The sequence below is a fragment of the Corvus hawaiiensis genome, chromosome 28 (genome assembly GCF_020740725.1).
Source record: "Corvus hawaiiensis isolate bCorHaw1 chromosome 28, bCorHaw1.pri.cur, whole genome shotgun sequence".
NCBI lineage: Eukaryota > Metazoa > Chordata > Aves > Passeriformes > Corvidae > Corvus > Corvus hawaiiensis.
Window position 1 is genome coordinate 3,200,123 of NC_063240.1, and position 26,432 is coordinate 3,226,554.

At 59.7% G+C, this 26,432-nt stretch overlaps 1 protein-coding gene across 1 annotated transcript; it reads right to left on the reverse strand.

The window, feature by feature from the left end:
• Positions 1-3,675: 3,675 nt before the first annotated feature.
• Positions 3,676-24,447, reverse strand: ATP8B3 (ATPase phospholipid transporting 8B3). The gene is made up of 28 exons (XM_048287538.1): positions 24,371-24,447; positions 20,396-20,470; positions 19,787-19,878; positions 19,046-19,159; positions 17,994-18,092; positions 17,523-17,584; positions 16,881-16,953; positions 16,685-16,755; positions 16,122-16,204; positions 15,477-15,635; positions 14,935-15,023; positions 14,158-14,351; positions 13,259-13,467; positions 11,917-11,951; positions 11,406-11,562; positions 10,529-10,717; positions 9,978-10,090; positions 9,433-9,597; positions 9,025-9,136; positions 8,702-8,777; positions 8,159-8,297; positions 7,465-7,732; positions 6,767-6,990; positions 6,113-6,196; positions 5,491-5,730; positions 5,152-5,290; positions 4,774-4,904; positions 3,676-3,993 (listed from the first exon to the last, which is right to left on the reverse strand). The coding sequence occupies exons 2-28, from the start codon at positions 20,448-20,450 to the stop codon at positions 3,676-3,678; spliced, it is 3,690 nt and encodes a 1,229-aa protein (XP_048143495.1). The 5' UTR covers positions 20,451-20,470; positions 24,371-24,447.
• Between the last annotated feature and the right edge of the window lie 1,985 nt (positions 24,448-26,432).

The window sequence follows — 26,432 nt, forward strand, 5'->3', positions numbered from 1 at the left end:
TCTCCACTCGAGGTGGACCCAAAGCTCAGCTCACCATGAGGAAAGAGATCTCAGCTTCCTCAGGCCCCACCAGAGTGGCCCCCAAAAGCCAAGGAAGGTGTTTTTCAGTCTGCAGCTTTTGTCTGGTGCCGTGTCCGTGCAGCCTCTGCCGCCAGCCCCGAGATGCTCAGCACCAGGTGGTGGAAGGAAGACCTGCTGCCCAAGGACCTGGCTCTTAGGAGGAGATAATGTTGGTTCCAGCAGCACCACTCATCTGCTGACCAACCCTTCTGTCCTCTGGGGAGCTCAGCATCTCCCCCATGTCCCATTTCCTCCTCCGAGACCTTTTCCACCATGAGAAGCTTGAAGGCCAAGACCACGATTCCGACTGCAAGAAGGTTGACCAGGCTTGGATACAGCCCCCAGTCACAAGTCCTCGGACCTTACAGAGACCAGCTGGATTCCATCCAGGGGAGACCCTGGAGAAGCCAAGATCTGAGCCCTCTTCCCTGTCCTTTGGCCCAGCAGGACTCTCTGGCTCAGCTGAGTCCTGCCCACACTGGGTCTGGCCATGCCTGCTGCCCACCCCAACCAAAATGCCTTGAGGAGCAACTTGCCACGATACCAAAGATTTTTTTTTCCCCCGCAGGTAATGACAATCTGAGCTCTGTCCTAAAGACAATTCTCTTGACCAGGGTTGCACCCAAAGGGCATTTTTGTGCTATGGGGAGCAGGAGCGAAAATGGGGCCCCGGGAACACCTCCAAGGGTGACAGAGGGCAGTGAGGAAGAGGAGGAGACCTGGGATCTCCCACTGACGCCTACTGGTTCACCCTGGCCGCTGTCTCCTACTTGAATTGTGGAAGTTTTCAGGGATTTGGGTCATCCCATTACCTGTGGTGCCCCCAGCCACCCCAGTTGTTCCTCGGGTGGAAGTTTTCCAACGATGGCTTTTATGCTTTGAAACCCCACTGCCGGCAGTGGGGCAGCGCTGTCCCCATCCCACTGGGAAAGCAGGAGGCTCTTGGGGTTGATTTTAAGCATCTTTACCCCACTCTGGCACAACCAGAGCCAAGCTCCAACAACAGCCGTGCCGGTAGGACATTGGCGCAGAGTGAGAGAAAGAGCTTTGCCAAAAAAATCACCGTTCACCCTTTTTCCTGACCATGCCGAGTCTGGGTGGGGAAGACGATCAGCTCCTCGTTACCTCTCTCCCCAACCCATGTTGGGCACCGTTGGGTGGTCACTGCCCTGTCTGCCTGTCCCTGGCACCACCACAGCCCCCAGCGTGGAGCTGGCTCCTTTCCCTTGTCTCAGAGGACACCTGGCCACGGGGCCAGACCTGCAGGAGCTGCCACGAGGAACCCACTTCCTCTCATGTCTTTCTTTGGGGTTTTTAAAGAGAGGAAATTAAAAATGCAAAGAACAAAAATTGGGTTTGGTTTGGTTTGGTTTTTTTTGTTTTTCCTTTTTCCCCTTTGATTTCTAAAGGAAACAAAGGAGTCAGACAGAATCCACAGCCTCGGCTCTGCCAGCCCAGCCTCCTCCAGAAAACATTGCTCATTTTTCTGTATAGCAATAGGTGACGCTCGTCCTCGTCCCGTGCAGTCCGAGGGCCACATCTCTGAGTTTTTAAATGACTTTTTCCTTCTAATTAAATTAATTTAATTTTTTTGCTGCTGCTGCTTCATTGTTACTCTCATGGGATAAGTTTTATTCTACAGCAAAATGCAATTGTTACTCCTCTGTGTCTTGCAACTATATTTGTTTAAGCTATTTACAAACGTTAAAAAAGAAAAAAAAATAAAATAAAAAAGAGTCTTATGTGTCAGGCACTTTATCCAAACTGTGCTGTGTGCTCTGGAGTTTGTTCCTTGTTCTTTGCAATGACTCATGCAGGGGAAGTTATCAGGAAACTTAACTCCAGCCTGTCAACAGGTTTTAAAAGAGAGAAAAAAATTAATCTCTATTTGTTCATCCTCTACTGGTCATGACTGTGTTGTAATTTCTGCAGCTTTCTGTTTCTTCAATAAATTATTTTCTAGTCATTCACCCTGGCGTGTGTGGTGTCCTGCAGTGGTGAGGGGCTCAGTTCCCTGCCCGTGCCCCCTTTCACCACCTTGCTCCTCTCCCAGATCTGGCCTGGGAGATTCGGGGATCATGCCCAGGAAGCTGGGGAAAGTTTCTCCCCATTTTCCACCTGGCAGTTGCAGCAGCGAGAGCTTTCCCAGAGGAAAGATTTTTATTTCTTGGCACCATCCAGGCCCTTCTGGCCAGAGCCCAAGGGAAACACTTTAATTCCCACAAACCCAGTGCAGATGAGGCCAAAGCACTTGTAAAACAAACCCATCGAATCACGTGTGCTGCAGGCAGGGCCAAGCGCCCATGGATGATTTAATTGTGTATCATTTTACCCAAATTTCTTGTCCTACTGTGCCTTTTGCCACTGCACGAGCACTGCTGGCACAGACCAAGAGACCACGGGACTTTCCTGTGCCTCTTTCACCCTTCGTGGTGTAGCAGAGATTTCCAGGAGAGGAGAGAAGAGCTAAAAAGTCCTTTTAATTAAAAACCAAATCCAAAAAAAAGGGTGACCCAGTCACCAGTCAGTTGTTCACACACAACTTCTCCAGCAGCCCGTGCTGGTGGCCCTGGCTCTGTGGGACTTAGCCCCTGTGCCCACCAGGCAGAACGTATCCACATCCCCCCCAGAAGTGCTTTTTGGGGCTTTGCAGAGCCTGTGGCCACAAGCCGCCCCCAAAGGCGGGGACACCAGGCCTGGGGGAGCCGTGTGGAGATGGGGCAAGGCACATAGAGGTCACCTGGCCCTGGTGCAGGGACAGCAAAGGCAGGAGGTGGGAGCGGTGGGGAGTGACAAGGAGGGGCTGCAGGAGCCAGGCTGGTCTGGCTGGAGAAGAAGAACCTGCAGGTGATCAATCAATCAATCGATCGATCAATCACACCTGGCTGCCCCTCCAGAAGTTAGGGGACATTTTACAGTTACACTGCTCGAGCCTGAGCCACCTGGGCTGGTGGAGGTGACCCTGCCCATGGCAGAGGGTGGCATGAGATAGGCTTTAAGGTCCCTTCCCACCCAAACCACTCTGGGATTCTGGGACCTGTTCTATGACAGAAAAGCCCCTGGACCAAAACCAGCCCCTGGTGGAGAACACAAAACAAGGTTCTTCGTGCAGCCACTGCAGCTGCAGTGGGTGGGAATGAGCAGGGGTGAGGGTCTGCACCCCCACCCAGCCCCACCGCTGCTCTCCATCGGGGCATTTAATTAATTCACAGGTGGGTTAATGAGCCTGGGTCAGCAGCATTGCTTCTGTGGGTCTAGCCTGGGTGGGATGAGCTTCTCACAGGGGGAAACTCTGGTTCCGAGGGCTCAGCAGAGGGAAGGGGGCTGGGCTGCCAGCCAGGGCTCACAAGGTGAGGGGACAATCCTGGTGGCAGCGGGCAGTGGCAAAGGGGGACACGGAGCCACTGCAGGGGACGCTGGGGGGGACTCTGAGCCCAGGGCTCAGCGCCTGCAGCAGCAGCTCCCCCAGGCTGGGCCAGCCCCTCTGCGACCGCGGGGGCTGCAAACCCACCAAATACCATTAAAGGTGGCCCCTGAAAGGAGGGGAGCAGCCAGCTGTGTGCCCTGCTGGCCCTGCCCCGTCCCAGCGGGGTGGCAGGCTGATGGCCGGGGCAGCTACAGCGAGGGGCAGCTCAGGGAGGACACAGCCGGGGTCTCCTCGGGGCGCAGGGCACCCGGGGCGGTGCCGGGGGTGGCCAGGGCACGCAGGCTGGCCCCGCAGGCTGGCCCCCGCAGGCTGGCCCCCGCAGGCTGGCCCCCGCAGGCTGGCCCCGCAGGCTGGCCCCGCAGGCTGGCCCCACGGCTGATGAGGCCGCCGTAGCCCTCCTGGTGCGAGAAGGCGTAGCTGGAGCGGCGGCGAAAGGAGCCGCGGGGGACGTGGGATCGCAGCTCCACCGAGGGCTCGGGATCCCGCTTGGCCTTCAGGTGGATCTTCTGCAAGGACACGGGGACATCAGGGCTGGGGACACCTGCCAGGAGAGGCCTCACCCCAAGGGGGGACATGAAGGGAGCGTAGGGGCACCTCCACCAGGAGCCGGTTTGGCTCTCAGCTCTGCAGTGACCTGATTTTCCATGGGGATGAGAGATGTGGGGATTCTCCCGGGGACGTGCAAAGCTCCTGGAGCTCTGGAGCACAGTGCCAACCCCTGCTCCCACTCAGGCTGTGGACACCTCCCAGGCAAGCCCTCACCCCGAGGTGGGACACACAGGGACACCCTCCAGCAGGACAGGGTTTGGATCCCAGCTCCACCATGACTTCATGGTGGGATGAGGAATGTGGGGACTCTCCCAGGGGTCTGCAAAGCTCCCAGAGCTCTGGAGCACAATCCCAACCCTTGCTTCCACCTGGGACTCTTTGGAACCACAAACCTGATGGGGGTGAGCTCCACCAAGGCTGGGGTGGCACCGGGACCTGCACCAGACCCTGCTGGGGGGTCCTGGAGGACAACTCTTACTTCAGCCAAAGGCAGACCCTCTCCAAGAGCTGAATCGGGTCTCTTGGCCCAGGCCCCCCTGCTGGGCCGTGGAACAATTTGGGGAGAGCCCCTGGAGTCAGAGCTGGGTGCCGGTGACCACCATGAGTGGGGCCACCAAGGAGAGGCGACATGTCCCAGCACTACGCTCCTGGGGAACCTGCCCTTGCCATCACCAATCCCAGACACCAACACCAGTGGGAAGCAGGACCCGCCCCTGCTGGTGCCCCCCAGGCCTCACCTGCTGGGTGGTAGCTCTGCCCAGGGTGGCACGGAAGGCGTGGACAGTGAGCGAGGGGAGGGTGTTGACCACCAGGGACAGCAGGACCACGAGCAGGACATAGGGGTCAGTCAGGGCATTCCAGCTGGCATCTGTCGACACAGGGAGCTGGGGGTGATGTTTGAGTGGGGAAGGGGGAGGGAGCAGAGGGAACAAGTGCTGGGGGACAGGCCCCTACCCGGGAAGGTGCTGGGGGCTCTAAAGAGGAGATGGCACCTAAATTGGAGTTCAAAGTCAAGACAGCAGATCGAGAAGTGGCAACGAGGACATGATCTACAGGATGGGAAACAGCTCCTAGCACCATGGGCAGGGAAGGGAAGGATCCCTGGGGCACCTCACCTGGGAAGCGGAAAATGGCGGGGGCTATCCTGAAGGCATCAACACTTTGGGTCAGGAAGGAGAAGAGGCAGTAGAGGAGCAGGCTGGCTGTGATCATCAGGAAGGACAACACTGTCCAGTACTTAGTGTCCAGGACGATCTGTGGGGACAAGGGCAGAGCAGGCAGAGCCCCACGAGAGCCGTGGTGACCCTCGTCCATTCAGCTGCTGTTCCCAAATTCCTCCTCCAGCCCAGGGAGATCAAACCCCAGCCATAAAGCCACTGGGGGATAGTGCCAGAGCCCAGGGACCCTAAAGATCAGCTGTGGGGCAGGATGAGGAAGAGCAGATCAGTGCTCACCTCCACGAGGACCGACAGCAAGGCTGACAGGGCCACTGTGACAGAGAAGGACTCGTAGTCGCCCACAGCCTTGGTGCCAACGTGGTCTTCAAAGGCCCAGAGCGCGACGTAGAAGCTGATGAGGGAGGTGCCCACCCCGTGCAGGAGGGTGACACCAAAAACGCGGTAATTGAAGAGCTCGTCCTGCTGCCCGACCATGTAGAGCTCAGGGAACTCCAGGCTCTTCTTGGCACTCACGTCCTGCCGGGAGAGCATCCCAGAGGGGATGCAGGGATTGGGAGAGGGAGAGAATCCCACACGGGCTGCAGGGATTAGGGGAGGGAGAGCATCCCAGAGAGGGTGCAGGGACTGGGGGAGCAGCATGGGGCCGCCCCACCCCACACACCCTCCAGGACAGCAGTAGAGATGGACACACGCAGTGTGGGTCCCTCTGCCCAGCGGCTCGGGGGTGATGGGGGACAGGCACCCCAGGACTGAGGGTGAGCTCCAAATGCCCACCGAGCTGCCGATTGTGCCTTTGTGTCCTGGCACCAAGGGCTGTGCAGATGGGTGCAGGGACTGCCGGGCTGATTCCCACCTGCCGAGGGTGGCACGGGGCTGGGTGAGCCCGGTGAAGCCGTACCTGCTCCAAAAGGCCCACGGACAGCACGGGGTAGGCAGTGTAGAAAATGTTGTAGAGTGCAAGGAACCAGCCCTCATAGAGAGGCTAGAAGGGAACAGGGAGAAGCTGTGAGCTCAGAGGTGCTTTGGAAAGACTCACAAAGGATGCCCAGGCCCCAGGACACTCAGATCCAAACATGGAAATCCCCATGGACTTGCCCCATTCCCTGCATCAGCCCCACACTGTCTGTAGGGCCATGCTGCAGACAGAGGTGGAGGCTGGAGCCCCACGCGGTGCTGGTCAAGTCACACTTGAGGATGGCCCTTGGGATCAAAGCTCCCATTGTGGAGGAAACCAGCTCAATGCACGTGGGATCCTGCATCTGTCCAAGGCTGAACTGCAGCTCACAAGGAGATCCCGAATTTCCCCAGGGTGCTTTTCCCAGTCCAGCCAGGTGAAAAGCAGATAACTGGTGCAGATAACCAGCTGTGCCTCAGCCAGGCAACCCCAAGAAACTGGACTTGGCAGGGGAGAAAAGGGGACTGAGGTGGCGATGTGGACACGTGTCCTGCAGGCAGTCCCAGGCACGATCCCTGCAGGGGATCCTGAGCAGGGGGAGTTGTAACTCTGGTGTAGAGACGTCCACGGGATGGATGTGACCCCTGCAGCCCTCACCTGAGCTGTGAATCCGCTGTGGAAAGCGAACCACACCTGGCCCAGGAGGCCAGCGAAGGTCTTGTAGAAGAAGTAGCGGAGGAACTTGCAGATGCGCAGGTAATTCCAGCGGCCGTGGACGAGCAGCAGGCGCTGCAGGAAGGAGAACTGGGCCAGGGCGTAGTCGCTGCACTGCACGGCCTGCAGCCCCTCCAGCCCGCTGATGCCCACCCCGATGTCTGCGGCTGCGGGTGGCAAACGCACGTCGGGAGGTTTGGGGCAAGCTGGGGGCTTGATTTCCCCGTGGGTTGTCCCCAGGAATGTGAATCCAGGAGTGACAGACAAAGGGAACCGTCCCCCTCTATCCCATGTCCTGGATATTCCAGGCGTGGTGTGCCAAGGGCACAGCTGCATGTCAGGGCTGCTGGGAGGGGCAGGGACGGCTCTGCCAGCTGCCCACGTTGGGGTTTGAAGGTTCATCAAGGTTCATCCCAGATGCCAAAAGCACACGGGCCACCCTGCACTTGTCTGGGGCTGGTCCCTGTCCTGTGCCTCTCGCTCCCCTCCCAGCACAGCAATGTGGGGAACAGGTCTGGGGCTTCCCCTCCCAGCTCCTCACCCCAAAGGGGAGGCTGAGGTGGTGGAGATGACAAACGGGGCAGCACCATCACCAGTGGGACACACCAACTGGACCCTAACCCCCCCTGCCCGAGCCTCACTTTTGATCATGTTGACATCGTTGGCGCCGTCCCCGATGGCCAAGGTGACGGCCTTCTTGTGCTTCTTCACCAGCTGCACCATCAGGGCTTTCTGCTTGGGGGTCACCCTGCAGCAGATCATGGCCTGGCAGCTGGTGGCCAGCTCTACAAAGGCCTTCTCCACCAGACCTCCCCTGTCCTGCGAGGCCTCGGCCCTGTCACAGCACAGCCACCGCCATGGCCACCCCTTCTCCTCCTTCAGCACCTCTCCTGTGTGGAGGATTTTGTCCTTGGGGGAGAGCACACGTGGTTGGGACCTCACCCATAGCCCTCAGAGCCCTCAGCTCCTCAACAATGCTCGTGAATGCTCCGAAAGAGTGCCTCTGATTTTCTCCAAGTTCATCACAGAGCAGGTGCTGTGACCCAGTATGAGCCCAGCATGTCCCAGTATGACCACAAGAGCTTATGTCACCCAGCCCGCGTCACCCGAGAACACTGGGCAGCTTTGGTCAAAGCCCCCCAACACCAAATGGTCAGTGCAAGGTTGTTCTCCTCTCCACCCTTTGTTCCCCAGTCCCAAATGGGCTTTTCCCACCTTTCAGCAGGAGGAGCACCACGTCCTACACGTGCTGGTGCCACCCAGGACTTTGATACCGCCAGGGTGGGAACAACCATCAGGCAGGGAGCAGAGAACAACATCCAGGTGCCACCTTACCAGGAAGTCCCCGCTGACGATGATGGCTCTCTGGTGGCACGGAGCCTCTGGGTGCTGCTGGGAGAGGCGGCGGCTGCACGGGGCGTCCCCACTGCCACTGAGGTTGTTGTTGCTCTCCCAGTAAACCTGGAGGATCTCACTGTGGGAGGAAACGGGGGTTGGACGTGAGCTGGGGACACTGGGAATGCTGGTGAGACCCACAGTGGGCCTTGGTCATCTCAAAGCCAGGGAGATGGGACTGTGGTGGGAACAGGGGGGACAAAGAGGAGGCTCACTGATAACAGAAATCAGCCTGGTTTAGAGGCTGGAGAGAATCTGAAACCCTTTCTGGTCAAAGCCTGCCAAGGAAGAGTGTGGGGGCAGAAACAGGTGGGGAGGCCTGGAAAAGCATCAGAGGAGGACCATGGAGATCCAGGCTGGCACAGGGAAGGAGAAGCACCTCTGGCTGAGCTGAGCTCTGCCCACCCTGCCCTGGCCCCTCTGCCCTCGGGTGTCCTCAGCAGGGGCAGCACTGTCCTGAGCCAGGAGGTGACGATTCCTCACCTGACCTCCTTCTCCTCCAGGATCTCCATGTCGTCCGTCAGCAGCCTGCAGGCGTAGCCGATGTTCACTGCGGTCTCTGCAACACCCAGCTGTCAATGGGCCATGGTGCTGCCCCCAGCCCAGGGCAGCCCCCAGCCCTTGGCTCCAAGAGCCCTTGGTGGGCAGCAGCTGCTTCCCCTGCCTCAGTTTCCCCTGCTGCTACTGGGGAGTAAAGGGAGCAGCAGAACCAGTTCCTGCCCACCCCCAGCGGCCCTTCTCCTCTCTGGTCCTGGTTAGGGGAGAAGCTGAAATGTGTTGGGGGGTCTAGGGGTGCCCCCACTGACCTTGTTTGTCTCCTGTCAGCACCCACACTTTGATGTTGCCCAGTTTCAGCAGCTGGATGGTCTCGGGGACTCCGTCTTGCAGCTTGTCCTCGATGGCCGTGGCCCCAAGCAGCTGGAGGGGGTGACGGGGTGTCATGGCATGGGGCAGGGCAGGATACGGGGGTGGGAATCACCCCTGGATCCAACCAGCAGCCCTTGCTGGGGGTAGACACAACTCGACAGCTACAGCTTAACACCCCGGTGTCCGCTGGCACGTCACAAAGTCACCCTGGGGGAAAATTCCTCCTGTCCTCCCACCCAGGGAATGGGCATTGGGTTGGACACTCACACCTCATCCTGGAGAGCCAAACCCCACGTGCCTGCCCTCTGGAGCACAGAGAGCTCCTCCTGACCCCGGCCCCATCCCACCTGCAGGTTCTGCTCCATCTCCTCGTAGAGCCTGTCCAGCTCCCGCGCGCGGTCCTGCAGCAGCACCGTGGCCTCGCGGTGCCTCTGGCTCCAGGCATGGAACTCGGCCTCGCTCACCTCCCTGCTGGCCACGCACAGCGTCCTCAGCGTCTCCTCTGCAAAGCGCTGCAGGGAGGAGACATCAGGACTTTCCTCCCTCCCCAGGATCACTCTCACAGGACCAGGGATCACCCCAGGCCGGGCGTGGGCAGAGCCAGAGACACTCCAGGTCCTGGGCATCTCTCTCTGGGCTCTGACTCCCTTCCCCCATCCTAGAGCATCCCCATGAGCATCCTCAGATGCAGCTGGTCCACGCAGAACACCGAAGGTGGATTCCATGCCCTCTTACCCCCTGTCCCATATGCAGGTGGGGCTCCTAGGGCAGAAGGCAGAACCCAAATCCCTAATGCAGAGGGAGGAAGAGCAGCAGGGCACTGCAGGACACCCAGCCCAAAGCCAGCAGGAGGGAGAGCAGTCCTGTCGCCCCGGGCTGGTGTGGGACTCACATCCAGCGCCCTCTCGGTGAGGGTCTCGTTGGGCCCCCGCCTCCGCAGCCTGTCCAGGATGACGGTGTCGGCACCCTTGGTGTAGAGCCGGATGGTGCCCTGGGGGTCTCGCACTGGCAGGGAGGGGAAGGACACCTTAGGTCCCCTCAGAGATGGCTCCCATTCATTGCCGTCCCTGCACAGCGGCCACACTGGCCCCTGTTGAGCCCCAGAAGGCACCACAGGGCTCGCTGGTGCTTTTCCATCTGTGGCCATGGGAAGCACAGGAATATCCCAGATCTGCACCACCACGGGGCAGGACCAGGCCTCAGGGACTGTCAGTTCCTCACACAACTCCTCTGAGCCCTGCATTTACCTCCTCTCTCTTGGCTGCTCAAACCCTTCTTTGGCTGCCTTCACCAAGGGTGAGCAAATCCACAGGGATGACCAGGATGACCCTTAAGAGCCCGGTGCCAGTTGTGGCCACCTGCAGCCATCCCGGTGCCATCCCTTATAGGGCTGAGCATGGAAGGGACCCTGGAGGTCCCCCTGAGACAGCCCCCATCACTCACCCAGCACAGACATCCTCTTGCGGTCGCTGTTGAAGTCCAGCATGGCCAGCAGCTCGTAGGTCCTGGTGCTGCCCAGCTCCCTGATGGTGATGGTGTCCTGTGTCCGGGCCAGGAAGACGTAGCCCAAGTTCTTGGCTGCCAACACCAGCGCCTCCTCATCTGGGGAAGCTGCCTGGTAAACCAGCTGGTCTGCAGGAGAGGGGTAGGGATTGCACACAGGGATTCCCAGCCAAACCACACTGGAACAGCTGAAACACCCCGTTCTTACCCAGCAGCAGCTGTGACACCCTGAAGCCTGAGCTACCAGGCTGGGGAAACTCAGTGCTGCTTGTTTCATCTGGAGAGAGACCTGGGGCAAGGGCTGGAGGGACAGGGCACGGGGAATGGCTTCCCAGTGCCAGAGGGCAGGGCTGGATGGGATCTTGGGCAGGAATTGTTCCCTGGGAGGGTGGGCAGGCCCTGGCTCAGGGTGCCCAGAGCAGCTGGGGCTGCCCCTGGATCCCTGGCAGTGTCCAAGGCCAGGCTGGACACTGGGGCTTGGAGCAGCCTGGGACAGTGGGAGGTGTCCCTGCCCATGGCAGGGGTGGCACTGGATGGGCTTTGAGGTGCCTTCAAGCCCAAACTATTCTGGGATTCTATGACCCCTTTTGCTCCTTGTCCTAGACAGGATTATCCCCCTTGTGCTTCTATTGCCGCCCATGAGCTTTAAAACAGCCCCAAACACAAATCCATGACACAGGGGCAGTGGCACGAGCCACGCCTGGGCTCTCACACCCACTGCTTCCCACAGCTGAGCTTTGCTGGGCGCTGCCAAACCCCACCACAGCCCCACTGCCCTGAGGAGCAGCTCAGCCCCGCTCCCAGCACCTCAACCCACCGCCCCTGTCCTCCACCATGACGGTGTGGCAGAGGGCCAGCAGCCTCAGGAACTCCCTCAGCACCGGGTCATCGTCCCTCTGGGCGGCTTCCAGCAGCGCCACATCGCAAACATCCAACTTCTGCTCGCCGGGGTGCTCCCAGCTCAGCCCCGAGCCCTGCAAGAGGCACAGGCAGGATGCAGGAGCCCGGTGGGACTGAGCACGGGGCTCTGTCCTCAGGAGCAGCGGGGATGGGACACAGTGGCACTCTGCTGGCACGGACCCAGGGCAGAGGCTGAGCCCAGCTCTGCACTGCCCACGCCAAGGGGGTGGGAATGAAAAATCCAGAAAAATCAGAACTGCATTATTTTATAACCCTGGTTCCCCTGTCCTTAATGGCAGCTGAGGAGGGGCAAACTCGGCAGGCCCCTCTGAGAGCCTGGACCCCGCTGGGAGCCAGCTGAGCTCCTCAGCACCAGGCTGGGCCACCAGTGACAGCCCTGTGGCACGTGGGAGGGGGGAGTTACGTACCGGTGGCTGTTTGTTCTCGTGGCCTGTGCCTGGACCTGCCAAAATAAAAACAACCCAGTTAATAGAGGGCTGGCAGGGGGCTTGGAGCAGCTTCTCTGGAGGGACTCGTGCTCCTGCTGGCCAAAAAAATGGCCAAAAGTCACCAATTCAGCATCTCCTCAGTGTCAGACCCCACTGGGATATCCAGGCCTCACTTTTTTGGCTTTTTGTTCAGATTTTCACCATGATTTTAATGTTAAAAATTCAGGGCTACTTTCACCTGCATTTCCTGGGAGATTCTGCATTTGGCCAAAGACTTGCTGGGATTAGGGTGAGGCTGCTCCGCGGAGGTGGAATGTGCTGCACCAGGCAGGGAAAATTTGGTTTGTTCCTGCTTAAAAGCTTTGTGAGGTTTTTTTGGCCCTCCTTTTTGCTTTTACCACTGTCCATTTGTCTCAAGCACATGATGCTTATCTCAGGGAAACAGAGCTCCATGCTAAAGCTTGGGCCTGCCCTGCATGTTGAGTTTCACTAATTTAGCATCATGACTAATCCCAAAGTGAGCCAAGAGCTGGAGCAAGTACAGCAATGAGAAGAGGAAGGACTTGGCAATTTTCAAGGTTTTATGGGGAAAATCAAGCAGAATAATTAAAAATAACAGGTTTTTTAAATGTAAAAAAAATGTAAAAAAAAACCCCAAAAACCCCAAACAGACAAATAAAAAAACCCCAAACCCAAAAAAGCAAAGAGCAATTACATATGTTCACTCTAATTAAACAACCTAAGGACAATGATAAGTTCCTCGCCTCCTCCACAGGTCGCCTGAAAGCCCCAAAGTTTCCCAGATTTGGAAACCGAGCTGGAGATTCCCCAGAAAACGACGCAAAGAAGAAAAGCAACAGCTCCTCCTTCTCTACAAGACCTTAAGAGGAAACAGAAATCCACGGGCTCCCCTGGCCCCTCTCCCGTTACTCCCCTGCCTGGGCCAGCATCAGCTCAGGATTCCAGGCGGGATCCAGCTCACCCACACCGCGCGTGGTGCAGCTGCCCCAGGGTCCTGCCCCAGGCTCCCTTTTTTATCAGGGAAAACTTTGCTGATCTCAGCTGAGCTTGGGCCACCAAACCTCTCCCATGCTGGAGGCCAGGACCGTGCCCTGGCTCCATGTGCTGGGAACACCAGACCAGAGGGACCTCAGGGGTGGCAACGCCCCAAAAACGTGGGGGATGAGGACAAGGAGAATTCCTACAGCACCAACCCAACACCAATCCACCTGTCCCAAGCACCCTGGCAAGCCAGGAGGAGTGGAAAGAACCAGCTCCAGGTTCACCTGATCCTCTACAAACTTATCCCAGCCCAGGTTACCATAGATGGTCCCATTGACGCAGCATTTCTTGAAGCTCATGATGTTCTGTGTCAGGGTGCCCGTCTTGTCCGAGAAGATGTACTCGACCTGGCCCAGCTGGTCACTGAGGCTGGTGCTCCTGGCCTCGGCTGGAATGTCCTTGGCACCGTAATACATCTCCAGATCCCAGTTAATAAAACAGCTGTTCAGCAGGTAGATGAATTCAAGCCTAAGGAGTCCACGAGGAGAAAACAGGGAGAAGGAGGTGGTGTTCCTCACAGCCCAGGGGCACTGGGCACCTGGCACAGGAAGGAGAGGCAGGAGGAGCTCCCCACCTTGATCCTACTGCTCTGGGCTTGGGGGGGGGCCAGAGGGTTTTCATTGCTTGTGGCCAGGCTTCCAAAAGGCTCATCACCCACTGGGTCCCCTCTGGAATTCTGGCCCTTGGTGACCAAATTCACAGACCTGGAGGTCCAGTGAAGGGTCCAAAGTTTGGAAACAGCTTTTTCCAACACAAATTGTGATTGTTGCCTGCACAGAGCAGCTGTGTCTTTCTCCTCCCCACCCTGCTGCTGTCCACAGGAAGCACAGGAATATCCCAGATCCTGCTCCTGGGGAGCAGCACCTTCCTCAGAGCCACCCTCAGCCTGCCCACAATGCCCAACACCAGCACGGGGCTTGGATCCCTGCTCTGCTTTTCCCCTGGGAAGATCTCAGAGCACGTCCTTGGTGTTTGTAGGATACACACCCCATCCATCCCTCCCCTCTCCCAGCTAAGAGAGCACCTGGGAATGACCTTGGCCACACCCTGACCTTCGGTGCAGCCCCATTTTGGGGCCGTGACCCCAGTTCCAGGTGAGGGGCATGGGCAGGGGGCGGGTGCTGAGCGCTGATCCCTTCCAAGCTCCGTGGTCCTTACGTTATGTACATGGACATGGGAATGATGATGCTCAGGAGGATGGTGAAGCCCCAGAAGTTGAGGAAGGCCTGCTGGGCAGGGGTTGTGTGCTTGTAGAGGGCAGCCAGGTAGCTGTGCTTCTCCTGGAATGTCCTGGCCCAGAACCCAGAGGCGACAGCGAGGCCCAGGGACGTCAATAACAGCACCAGAAAGATCTGGGGTGGGAAGCCAGGATGAGAAGGTCCCAAGATGAGAAAGTCCCAGGATCACAGAGCCCACCAGACTCTTCTCTAGAAGGCTCCAAAGAGACTTTAGAGCCCCCTCCAGTGCCTAAAGGGGCTCCAGGAGAGCTGCAGAGGGACTGGGGACAAGGCATGGAGGGACAGGACACAGGGAATGGCTTCCCAGTGCCAGAGGGCAGGGCTGGATGAGATCTTGGGCAGGAATTGTTCCCTGGGAGGGTGGGCAGGCCCTGGCACAGGGTGCCCAGAGCAGCTGGGGCTGCCCCTGGATCCCTGGCAGTGGCCAAGGCCAGGCTGGACATTGGGGCTGGGAGCAGCCTGGGACAGTGGAAGGTGTCCCTGCCCATGGCAGGGGTGGCACTGGATGGGCTTTAAAGTCCCTTTCAAACCAAACTGCTCTGGGATTCTCTGATTCTCTGAACATGTTAAACCCAAGGTATTTTGGGCCAAATATTGCAGGATGAAGAAAATCAGCACCACCCAAGCAGGAGGCCTCTCATGAGGAGCCCTGTGAGCCACCCCAGGAGCTGGGCAGAGGTGTTTGCACCACACCCACCACGACCACCAGCCGGTCCATCATGTGGTCCAGCTTGGTCTTCTTCCTCTTGATCTTTCCACAGTTCCTCATAATTTTGGAATCAAACCCTGGGCAAGAAACATTTCCAAAGTAAAAATGCAAGTCCCCAGAAGGCTCAGCTGCAGCTCAGTGAGGCTGCTCCCCTCCATAATGACACCTCCCCTGCCCTGAAGAGTCCAGAGGAGCCCCTCCCTCCATCAGCATCCATCGAGCCGTGGCTGCACGCTCCAAAACATGATGTTCACATCAGATCTCACCCTCCCTCTCCCCACAGCTCCCCACGGCCCAGCCCTGAGCTGCCCTGGGTGGGTTGGATCTGGGACGAGGTGCAGCTGGCAGATACCCTGGGCTGAGGAGAGGTTTGGCACCACCTCACCTCCCACCAGCAACCCCAACACCATCAGGAACACACCGCGGCAGCTCCTCCACCACCTTGTGCCAGCTGGGAACGGCTTGGGCAGCTTAAAACCCCCGTGATGCCAGGTAATTCCTGCCCTTCCTGCCCGGGCAGGGACACTCGCCTGCGTAGAGCACCAGGCCGTAGCAGAGCGCGGTGTTGCGGACGCGGCAGCCCCGCAGCAGGAGCCGGTCGATGTCCAGGGCGTGGGTGCGGCCCCGCCACCGCAGGGTGCCCGTGAAGGTGTGCATGCGGCTGTTGGGCTCCTCGCACGTCACTCGCCCTGGCACGGGGAAGGGCAGGGGCGAGAGAGAACCTTCCTCGCCCCCTCTCAGCCCCACATGTCCCCCCCAAAGTGGGGCCTCTCGGGAGATTCAGGGTGGGATTTGGGTGGCTTGGGTTGAGGGCCATGGAGGCACTGGGAGGTTGGTCAGTGTAGGAACCTCACTAGAGAAGGTACAAACACAACCCCCTTCATCCCCAAGGCTTTGGAGAAGGGAGTTCCGCACCCTGTGCAGGAGCAGCAGGGGCTGAGCTCAGGTTTGGGAACCAGGGCTTGGTTCCAGTGGGAAAATCCAGCTCCAGGGCAGGGGGAAGGTGCCCAACCCCGGTGGATCCATCGTGGCAGAGATGGGAAGTGCCTCCACACGAGGCCTTGGGCTGCCAGCCTCTTGTTGGGCTGATGGCGACAGGGGATCAGAGAACTCCCAAAGTGAATCCATCCCATCCCAGTGGCATTGGCCACATGCCCCCCACCCAGCGGACTCACCATCGAAGGCAGCCATGCTCTCCTCGCTGCCCAGCTCCTGGTGGGTGACCAGAAGGGCCTGTCTGAACTTCAGGTTTGTTTCCCTGTGAGCAACAGCCAGGGAAGGGGAAATAAAACAACCCCGTGGGGTGACAGAGCTGTTCATAGCCATGAATTACCAGGTGATCGCACGAGTGGTGGCAGTGGAACACCAGGGAGGGACCTGTGGTGCCACACACGGAGCACTGGCACAGGAAGAGCCCTGGCCCAAGGGCCCTGCCATTAAATCATCCTGCACAGGAGGATGGGCTGGGAGATGGAGACTCTGGCCGGAGGTTGCCAGGTGCTCTGTGGAAGCCTCGCCAGAGCTTTTGGACTCCCATTTTCAAAATCTGGGGCTCAAATCCCCATTTCTGGGCTGTCTGCAGGTTTGGGGTTTTGGAGGATCTCCCACACCCTGTGGTTTCTGCTGAACCCTCCCAGCGGTGGGGGGCCCCCAAGACCAGGGTCTCCGGCCTCTGCCCCTGTCCCCCCACAGCCAGAGGGGTCCCTGTCCCTGTCCCTGTCCCTGTCCCCGTCCTCACCCATCAATGTCAGCAGTCTCCACATAGCACAGGCTGCTGGGCTCGGAGCTGCGCAGCAGGAGCAGGTCAGCCTTGAGGAGCAAAAAAGGGGGCAGAGAGCACCTGCATGAGCCCCTGGTCACCAAGCCCTGCCTGGGGCACAGCCAGCCCCGGGCACAGCCAGCCCTGGGCACAGCCAGCTCCGGGCACCGCTCACCGGGACGACGCTGTCCTTGTGCAGCCGGACGATGTCCCCGACGCAGATGTCGCGCCACTTCTGCCAGCGGAAGCTGCAGGGGGATTCAGGGGACAGCTTTTTGTCCCTGCAGAGCAGTGGGAGTGGGGGCTGGGGGTGTTTCAGCCCGTGTCTGTCCCAAATTCCTGTAGGATTTGGGCCTCCAGATTGCTGTGCCACTGTGGTGACCTCCAGAGGGCTGAGCACCGAGGGTGGCACAGGACCCGTGTGCCACATCCATGTCCCTGTACCTACAGGTGACAGGGACTTTCGGCACCCTGGCCACAGGTGGGAAAAGCTCATCCTTCCCTGGCCCAGTGCTGAGCGGGGACACGGCCCCATGGGCTGGATTTGATGCCCCAGAGGAATTCCGTGGCCAAGGAAAGCCTCCCCCGGCACACCACAGCAAACTGGGCCTTTTGTAATCCTGCTGCCCGTGACTGGAATGTCACCAATCCTACAGGAGAACCTGTGGCACATTTTGGGAGGTGATGGGAGTTTGCAGAGCCCGGGACAGTCCCACCAAACCCCTTCTCAGCTGCTCAAGGATTCTCAGCACTTCAGCTGCTCCATTGTTCCACACGGGTGTGGAAAACACGGCCAGAGCTTCCCAAAGCCCCTCACCTCGTCCCTGCCAGGATCTCACACGGCCTGCTGTTGATGTTCCTGTCACTCTGGTGACGACCCTGCATGAAGGAGAGACAGAGAGGCCAAGGATGGGCCATGCCAGGCTGTCCTGTCCCACAAAAACAACCCCCTTAACAGCACCAACCTCCCTCCTCAGCCCCAGACCGGCGTTCTGAGCCACGGGGAGATGTGTTCTGATGAATAAAGAGGCTGAATTCCCCCCCAGGTATTTCTGGGGACCAACTCGGCACTACAGCCAGTGGTCAAGGTGTTAAAGATGGCAGAAGTGGGGGTTTAGACCCCAAGGAAAGCAGCCACATCTTTCCCAAGGGAAACTAAAAGAAAAGTGGATGTGGTGGAGATGATAGCTCAGGGCTGATGGGTGACAGCAGCTCCTGAGCTCCAAAGTTCAGCTCACAGCAAAGGGCCCCTTCCTGCCGTGTCGCCCAGGGCCACCCCCTCACTCACAATGTCATCGATGAGGTCTCGCAGCCCCCGGATGATGAGAAGGCAGCTCAGGGGGAACAGCAGAGTGTACCAGGGCAGCGTGGAGATCTCAGGGAAGGTCTAGAGAAGGAGAATTTTACACCACTGACACAAGTCCTACCCCACCTTGGGACACTTGAGGGGACTGAGTGATGCCCTCGCTCCCCAGCCAGCGCCCGAGGGTGGCCGGAACCCATCTCAGAATCATCAAATCAACACCTCTGCTACAGACGCCTGTTCTGCTGGGCTTCCACCTCTTCTTGAGGTGTGAAATGCTCCTGGGCCTCTGCATTTGGAGGGATGAATTTCTGGTTTTGTGTGGTCAGTGTGAGCTTCGCCTACGTGGCAAACCAAACCCATTTTATAGAATCATGGAATGGTTTGGGTTGGGAGGGACCTCAAAGCCCATCCAGTGCCACCCCTGCCATGGGCAGGGACACCTCCCACTGTCCCAGGATACTCCAAGCCCCAATGTCCAGCCTGGCCTTGGACACTGCCAGGGATCCAGGGGCAGCCCCAGCTGCTCTGGGCACCCTGGGCCAGGGCCTGCCCACCCTCCCAGGGAACAATTCCTGCCCAAGATCCCATCCAGCCCTGCCCTCTGGCACTGGGAAGCCATTCCCTGGGTCCTGGCCCTCCATGCCTTGTCCCCAGTCTCTCTGCAGCTCTCCTGGAGCCCCTTTAGGCCCTGCAAGGGGCTCGGAGCTCTCCCTGGAGCCTTCTCCTCTCCAGGTGAGCACCCGCAGCTCTCCCAGCCTGGCTCCAGAGCAGAGGGGCTCCAGCCCTTGGGGCATCTCCGTGGCCTCCTCTGGAGTGGCTCCAGCAGCTCCCCGTGCTCCTGATGCTGGGAGACTTTAATTTAAAGCAACCACACCTAACACAGGTTAAACCCCTCCGAGCTCCCAAAAGACCCCAAACACCACGGAAAAGCCACGTCCTGGGAAACCTTTTATCCTGACTTCTCTGAACTCCAGAGGAGCCTCCTTGGGCAAACCCCTGGCTCACACTCGGTGTTCCCGTGGTGCCCACCCCACCTGGAGGAGGATGACGAAGACGAAGTAGATGTTGGCCATGCGGTGGAACTGCTCGTAGAGGTTGAGGGGCAGGAAGGTGAGGAGGTTGTACTTGGCTGTCCTGATGGCATTGCCCTGCGGAGGAGAGGGGAGTCACAGCCACTGCCAGGGTCAGCTGTGGGAAATCAGGGACCTGCTCTGCAAGTGCCAAAACATTCTGGTGGTTTTAGGATTTTTCACAGCACAAGAGATGCCTCAAAAAAATTATCAAAGCCATAAGGGAAGAGATGGATTTATCGGGTCCAAGGGCCGTGTAAAATTGAGAACAAAATCATTCGCTTGTGGGTTTGCTCCCCATGTGGGCCATTCAGCAAGAGTTGGGCCCTTGGGTCCTTGTGGGTGCATTCCAACTCAGGATATTCAGTGATTCTGTGATCTGAACCCCAGCTAACTGACCTCCATGGTATTTAGCAGCAAAAAAAAAAAAAAAAATCTGGTTTTGCTGCCTCAACACATTTTGAAAAATCTTTCTCTTGATTAGACCACCAGCCTAAAACACTTCCCACAGCTCTGCTCCTTCTCTGACAGCTCTGGGGGGCACCAGGCAGGGAGGGAGCAGTGCTTCTCCTCCCTGGGGATTGTGTGTGTGACTCTCCACCCCTCTGGAGACCCCTCTGGAGCATCTCTGCCGTGCCCCCGCAGCCACCACCGGCTCCGGGGTGAGGGGCTGGGGAAGGGAAGCCCAGGCCCCTCCTGGCTCACCGAATATTTCCTCTTGCTCAGGCAGAAGGCAAATTTCTTCTTGAACTGCCTGTGGTAGCCGCGGTCGTTGGCCCTCACCTCCCAGGTGAAAGCTGGAAAAGCAAGTGGGCATCCAGCAGTTCCCGTGGCAGCCAGGCCCTGCCCTTGGCCCCCCCGGGCACAAGGACTTGCCCTGGTCACTGCTGGGGTGGCCTTCCAAGGGCACGGGGACCTTGAGAGCTGCAGGCACAGCTGGGACGGGGCTGGGTCTCAGGGTCAGTGACAGGGGACAGAGAGAGCAGGAGACCAGAACATTCCAGAGCTGCAGGAGCGCTGCCCGCACCCCCCGAGCCTCAGGGTCACTCCTTGGGCTCAGGCCACGTGCAGGATGAGCCCCCAGCCTGTTCTGGTCACGGTCATTCCTCTCCCAGTTCCGTTTGTGCCGTCCCAGTGCAGACCCTGCCGAGCTGGGAACATCCCAGCGCTGTTCCCAACACCTGCCCCCAGCTGACAGCCCATCCTCACCCCAGATCTTCTTCTTCCCCCTCACAACCATGCCCCACATTCGGCTTCCTCATGAGCTGTCTGAAACCAGGGAAATTCCCCAAACCACACCTGCTGCACACTGACCTGGCAGCTGCTGCTTCCCACGTGGGCAGCCTGTGGCTGGGTCCTGCTCAGCCATGCTGGCACCACTGCCAGGACCTGGGGACAAGGACAACCACAGACATTTGAAACACTGAGCAGTGACAGCGTGATCCCACTGGGATGCTCCAGCTTCCCAAGGCTCCAGGGCAGGACACCCCGTGGGAGGGACATTCTCCCAAGCAGCCTTCGCCCATTCCGGCTGCCTGTGACAATTTTTGCCCTCTGGGGAAGTTATGGGAAATCATTTTCAGTCATTGGTGAGGAATTGGAGCTCTCCCTGTCCTGCCGTCCCACCCGAGCTCGCATCGTGCCGGGAGAGCAGCCAGCTCCATCAATGACAAGATTTCCCTCACGCTCGGTGGCTCCGTGACCTTCCTGCAGGGATGGTGGGGAAGATTAATTAATGTTTGTGAAGTGCTTTGTGATCCTCACATGAAAGGAGCCAGTGAGGGATAAAGTATTAATTACCTTATTATTAAATAATCCCACCAGAAGTCAGCCCCTGCCGTTATTTCTTATCTCACTTCTTTGATCACTTTTTCCATTCTTTAACCCAAAGTCTCAACTTCTCTCTTGCTCCTCGTGGGTATTGGTTTGTCCCAACTCACCATGGATGCCACTGGCTGGGCATCCATCCTCATTCCAGGTGAAAGAGACCCCAAACACCAACAGCACCTCAGCCCCTGCAGCCAAGAGCTTGAAAAAAGCTTTGATCCACAAAATCCTTCTTTACCACCAAGGACTTGGTGCTGTCACTGTGCTTGGATCCTAAAAGAGCTCAGCACACAATCCCAGAATGGAATGGTTTGGGTTGGAAGGGACCTTAAAGCTCATCCCATTCCACCCCCTCCCATGAGCAGGGACACCTCCCACTGTCCCAGGCTGCTCCAAGCCCCAATGTCCAGCCTGGCCTTGGACACTGCCAGGGATCCAGGGGCAGCCCCAGCTGCTCTGGGCAAATTTGGGCTCCAAATGTTGCTTTCTTTGTTTTCACAGCACGGCTGAGGAGGAAGGAAGGGTTTCAGGGAGCTGCTGGGGGTGGTGGGATGCTCGTGCTACATCCCAAAGCTCCTGCTACCATCTGTCCCACAGGTAGGAGGGAGCAGGAAGAGCAGGTGGATCCCTGGAGGGATGAGATCTCTTCCATACAGAAAGCCCACGGTGCCAAGACTGGCTGCCCCCACTTAATTTAGGCAAAATAGGATTTGACTCAGAGAGATGCAAATCTCCCACCTCCCTCCCTGCTGTGCCCCCACCTGTGTCCTTGCCCCAGGGTGCTGCCAGCTGGGGACACCTCTCCCTGCAGACAGACAGGGCTGGATCTGATTGCAGAGGGACAAAGGGGGGACACCAAACCCCTCCATCTCCTGCTCCTGCCAGGCACGTCGCCCTCTCTCCTCCTAACAGAGGGATGGGCTCCCCTGGGATAGGGATGTGGGGTATCCCTCAGAGACCATGAACAGGCCAAGGGATACAGGCTCTGTGGAGGCAGCTGCTCCATAGGGAACATCCAAGAGGAGACCTCAGGGAACCCAGAATGGAGGAAACTGAGTCACCTGCTCACAGCCCTTGAAGCCAGGCAGTGCCCCTTGCTTTGACTGCTGGAGGTGACAATCCCTGCCCTGATCCCATCCCCGGCAGTGTCCAAGGCCAGGCTGGACGGGGCTTGGGACAGTGGAAGGTGGATGGGATGAGCTCTAAAGTCCCTCCCAACCCCTTCTAAGGCCCCAACTGAGGGCGGTCAGGGCAGGGCCAGGGTGGCAGCCGGGATGAGCCCTGAGCCTCAGCCTCAGTCAAGCTCCAGGGGTCCCGATTCAGGCTTGGGAGTCCAGCGTCAGGATTCTAAAGGGGACAAAGGCCGAGGTGAGGCACAGCCCATCCATTGGGACAAGACACCTCCAAGGCCAAGGACCCACAGCAAGGCCCAGGATTGCGGCCAAGCCAGAGCCAGACCCACCTTAGGGGGCTCGGTCTAGAACTGAGCCCTGGCTGAGCTCCCCAAGCCCAGGGCGATGGGTGGGGGGGTCCCAGTGCGGCTGCTCAGGGCCAGTAAGCTCCGGTTGTGCCCTCAGGGCCCTGATCAGGGGCTCAAAGCATCTTCTGCCCTGGCTCCTCTCTCCAGGACACTGATATTTGAGGCGAGGCTGGCACTGAGAAATGCCAAGGTGCTTTCCCAGGCTTGCTGCTTCCAGACCTGCAACATCGGGGCTGGACCCTGCCCTGAGCCTCACCAACACGCTGGAATTCCTGCCTTTATTTGTGGTTATCCTGGTCCCCACCACGCTCAGGATCAGGCCTGAAGCTGCTGATCCATCCTGTGCCCAGTCAGGATCACCGCTCCCCCCAGCCGTGCTCCCCTCGGCAGCTCCAGAGCATCCCTGCTCCCAGTCGGTGCCAAACAAAAGCACAGCTCATCAAGCACCTGCAGCTGGCACAGGCAGGACACTCCACGGGGCTCAGCGCCCTGCAAAGGCAGCCAGGAATGCTGCCTCTTGCCAGGGCCTGGAGCAGGGGGAAAGGGGGGAAAAAAGGTGATTCAAAGCACTGGAAAAATATTTTCAAGGACGTATCCAAGAAACCTCAGTTCCAAGAAAGCTCTCAACGAGGCTCACTCATCGCCTCAGTAATTAGAGATAAAAAGTGCACTTTGGGGAGGCGGGAACAGGCTGGGAGTGGGTGCCAGGGCTCCCTGCCAGCCCCAGCCACACGGGTGGACAGCCTGGACAGCCAAACCCTGTTCCAGCCCGAGCCCGGAGCTCCCTGGGGGGCCAGGGAAGGCTAGCGAAGGCCAAAGGCACAGGACATCCTGTGACCACGGCCCCAAACCTCAGCAGTGAGTTCTTAACTCATGGGATGTCCCCAAATCAACACCTGGGATGAGCCAGCTGGTCCCTGCCCTGCCCCGCAGGGAACGTCCCACCCCTGAGGTCTCCAGCTGTAAAGCATCTCCGTGGTGCTGCCGGCTGCTGAGAAGCCCCAAAGCAGGGCTTTCTCACCCCAAAAATGCCGTTCTGGGCTATTGGAGGTTTGCATGGCTGAACAAAAGTCAGGTTTAAGGAGGACCGGGCACGGCGCCACGAGGATTTGGCCCAGGGTGGTGAAACACGCGGAGATTTATGTCCCTGGCTGATCCGACCGCTGCCACGGGAATTCTGTGGAGGTTTTGTTCCTGAAATCACCGGATCAGCGCCGAGCTCCTGCTCAGAGCAGGAGTCGGTGCGGGAGTGCCGCGTTCCCTGGGAGCGCCCGGCAGGTCCGGCACAGGCAGTGCCCACAGCTGGGGGTTCCCGGTCACCTCTGTGCCCTCCTGCTCCTTCCCGGGCGAAAACTGGCGGGGACAGGACCAGCCTGACCCTTGTCCCCCTCCCGGGGCTGGCACTGGGTCCTGTCACCCTCCCCGTGAGTGCTGCTGTTGTTTCCCTGATCCCAGTGTCCCAGTGGGACCCCAGCCAGAGCCACCCCGGCGACGCCTCCAGCGCCAACCCCGCTGCGGCATCGCCCCCGGGCCAGCCCGCGTCACCCATCACGACAGGCGACAGTGCCAGCGGCCCAGGACGGGCTGAGCGGGTGGGTGGGTGTCACCTCCCGTCCCCGGCACGCCGGAAACGCCCCCGCGCTCCGGCCGGGTGGATCCTTAAAGCCTCTCCAGGGTTATTTCCCCAGCTCCCAGGACGTGCCCGAGCTATGAGTTTCCCTCCCCTCGCCCTATTTTCCAGCTGCTTTGATGCGGTTGCAGGTGAAAAGGCGGCTCCGCCATCCCCAAGCGCCCCTCCGTGCCCGGCATCCCCGGGGCACCATCGGCCGAGGGGCTGCCCTGGCACCCCGCTCCTCCCGGGGGGAGATGCAGCTCCCCGGACACCCCACGGGACCCGCCAGCCATGTCCCCCCGCAGCCCCCGCTGTTCCAGCCGGGGTGGGTGGCTGTCACCGTGCCACGCTCCGCTCGGGGTCCCCGTACCTTGCACCGATGCCCAGCGACAGCCCCGGGCAGCGCCGAGCTCCTGCCACCTCCGCCGCGAGCGGGACTGCTGCCACCCGTCCTGCCCCACGCGGGACCGCGGGGACAGCCCATGCCACACCTCCGCGGGGACCTGCCCGCCTCCCCTCCTGCCCGGCCCTGCCCGCGGCCGGGCGCCCCCGCTCCGCTCCCCTGCTCGGATTTGCCCGGCTGCTGCTGCAGGAGCCGTTCCCGTGCGATCTGTCCGGGCTCCGGCACACGGTGACACGGTCAGGGTGTCCCTGCCACCATCCCAGAGGAGATGCAGGTGGTCCCAGACTGGATGCCAGGGCAGGGTGGGCACGAACATCCATTCCCGGGGCAGATTTGGGCAGCCCCGGGGCTGGACTGGTGCCACTGGGGATCACCAGGCCCCCCCAGAGCCCCCCGGGGTGTGGCTCGGGGGCTTTGGGCCGGGCCCTGGGGACCGAGGAAGGCGGGAGGAGGGGACAGCGAGGAAGAGGAGGCCGAAGGCACAAAGGAGCCCCGGCACCTCCGGGCGGTGCCAGCACCGGGACTGCGGACCCAGCTGGGAACAGAGGCCACCTCGTTAGTGACGGCAGCTAATGAGGCCAGAGCCTGGTGTCCACCCCGCACTCATCCTGCACACCCGCAGTGGTCCTGCGATGGCCGTCATTACGTTAATTACTGCCCGCAATTAACCGCAGAGAGCCGGAGGCGATCGCCCAGCGCCGGCCCTACAGTCCATAAAGCATTTACTGCGCAGCCGGGAGCGGCTCCTGCGAGCTCCATGAGCGGTGCCTGCTGCGTCCCTGTGTCCCCATGTCCCCATACGTGTCCCCATGTCCCTACACATGTCCCCAGTCCACGTATGTGTCTTTGTGTTCTCCTGAGTGTGCCCACGTCCCCGTACACGTCCCTGTGTCCCTACACATCCTCATGTGCCTGTGTCCCCTTACATGTCCTCACATCCCCCTGTCCCCATGTCCCTGGACATGTCCCGGTGTCCCCACGTGTGTCCCCATGTCCCCATACACTCCCCACGTTCCCTTGTATGTCCCCGTGCTCCGTCTGCGGCTGACATTGACATCTGCCCTGCAGTGGGGGCAGATTTGGGCACATTCCCATCCTGACAAAGAGGGAGAAGCCTCTGCCAAGCCTTGCCCCGGGGCTGCTGCTCTTTGTCCCGCGGGGCTGGTGACGGTGGCACAGGTTTGAAACAAAGCTCGGGGGCTGCCGGGGGGGTCCAGCCCGAGCGGAGAGCTCCGGGCACAGCGGGCAGGGAGGGAGGTTTGGGTTGGGAGGTCTGAGCAGGGCCCAGCGGTGACAGAGGGCGGAGGCCACAGCGGGGCTGGGGAGTCACGGAACCGGAGACTGCTTGGGGTCGGAAGGGACTTAAAGCCCAATTCCTTCCATCCCCTGCCGTGGGCACCTCCCACGAAACCAGGGTGCTCCAGCCTCTCCCTGAGCCCATCACCCGCCTGTCGCTTCCGCGGCGATCCCGCAGGGCTGAGCAGCATCCGCACGGAATTGCAGCATCTCAGCCCTCACCTGCCGTGTCCCGCCCGCTGCCCCCTCCCCGCCTGCCAACCCCCTCCGCGAAGGCGGCACCGGCACCGCAGGAAGGGCCAGTGGCCCCTCGGGCACAGCGGGGTCCCGAACCGCGGCGTGCCCCGGCTGTCGCAACCTCTCGCCGCTTCCGGAGCATCGGGGCTGGATTCGGAGGAAGGAAAGGGATTTCCACACCCCACCCCCGTGTCTCCCCCGCAGGCCGCATAGCGGGTGGCTTTGGGCACCCGGGAACGAGAACGGCCGAGGTCACCCTGGCAACAGAGGCCAGTGAAGATGACATTTTCCCAATCAATCGCCCTCTGCAATTAGCTGACACCGCCCCCCCTTCCCGTGTAATTAAGTGAGCGCCAGGAGGCCGGGGCAGAGGGTGTCCCTGGGGCGCCGAGGGGCTGTCCTGGTGTGTCCCCTCCCCCGGCACCGCGGGGGTTGTCCTGGTGTGTCCCCTCTCCGGGCTCTGCAGTGGCTGTCCTGGCGTGTCCCCTCTCCGGGA

What these genes read in the sequence shown, in the direction of transcription:
- ATP8B3 (XM_048287538.1), bottom strand. Translation starts at nt 20,450, where the DNA reads ATGGCTGAGCAGGACCCAGCCACAGGCTGCCCACGTGGGAAGCAGCAG. An exon ending in CGGCCTGGTGCTCTACGCAG is followed by an intron (nt 15,024 to 15,476) that starts GCGAGTGTCCCT and finishes TTTCTTGCCCAG; the next exon opens with GGTTTGATTCCAAAATTATG. An exon ending in TCACCGAGAGGGCGCTGGAT is followed by an intron (nt 9,598 to 9,977) that starts GTGAGTCCCACA and finishes TCCTCCCTGCAG; the next exon opens with CGCTTTGCAGAGGAGACGCT.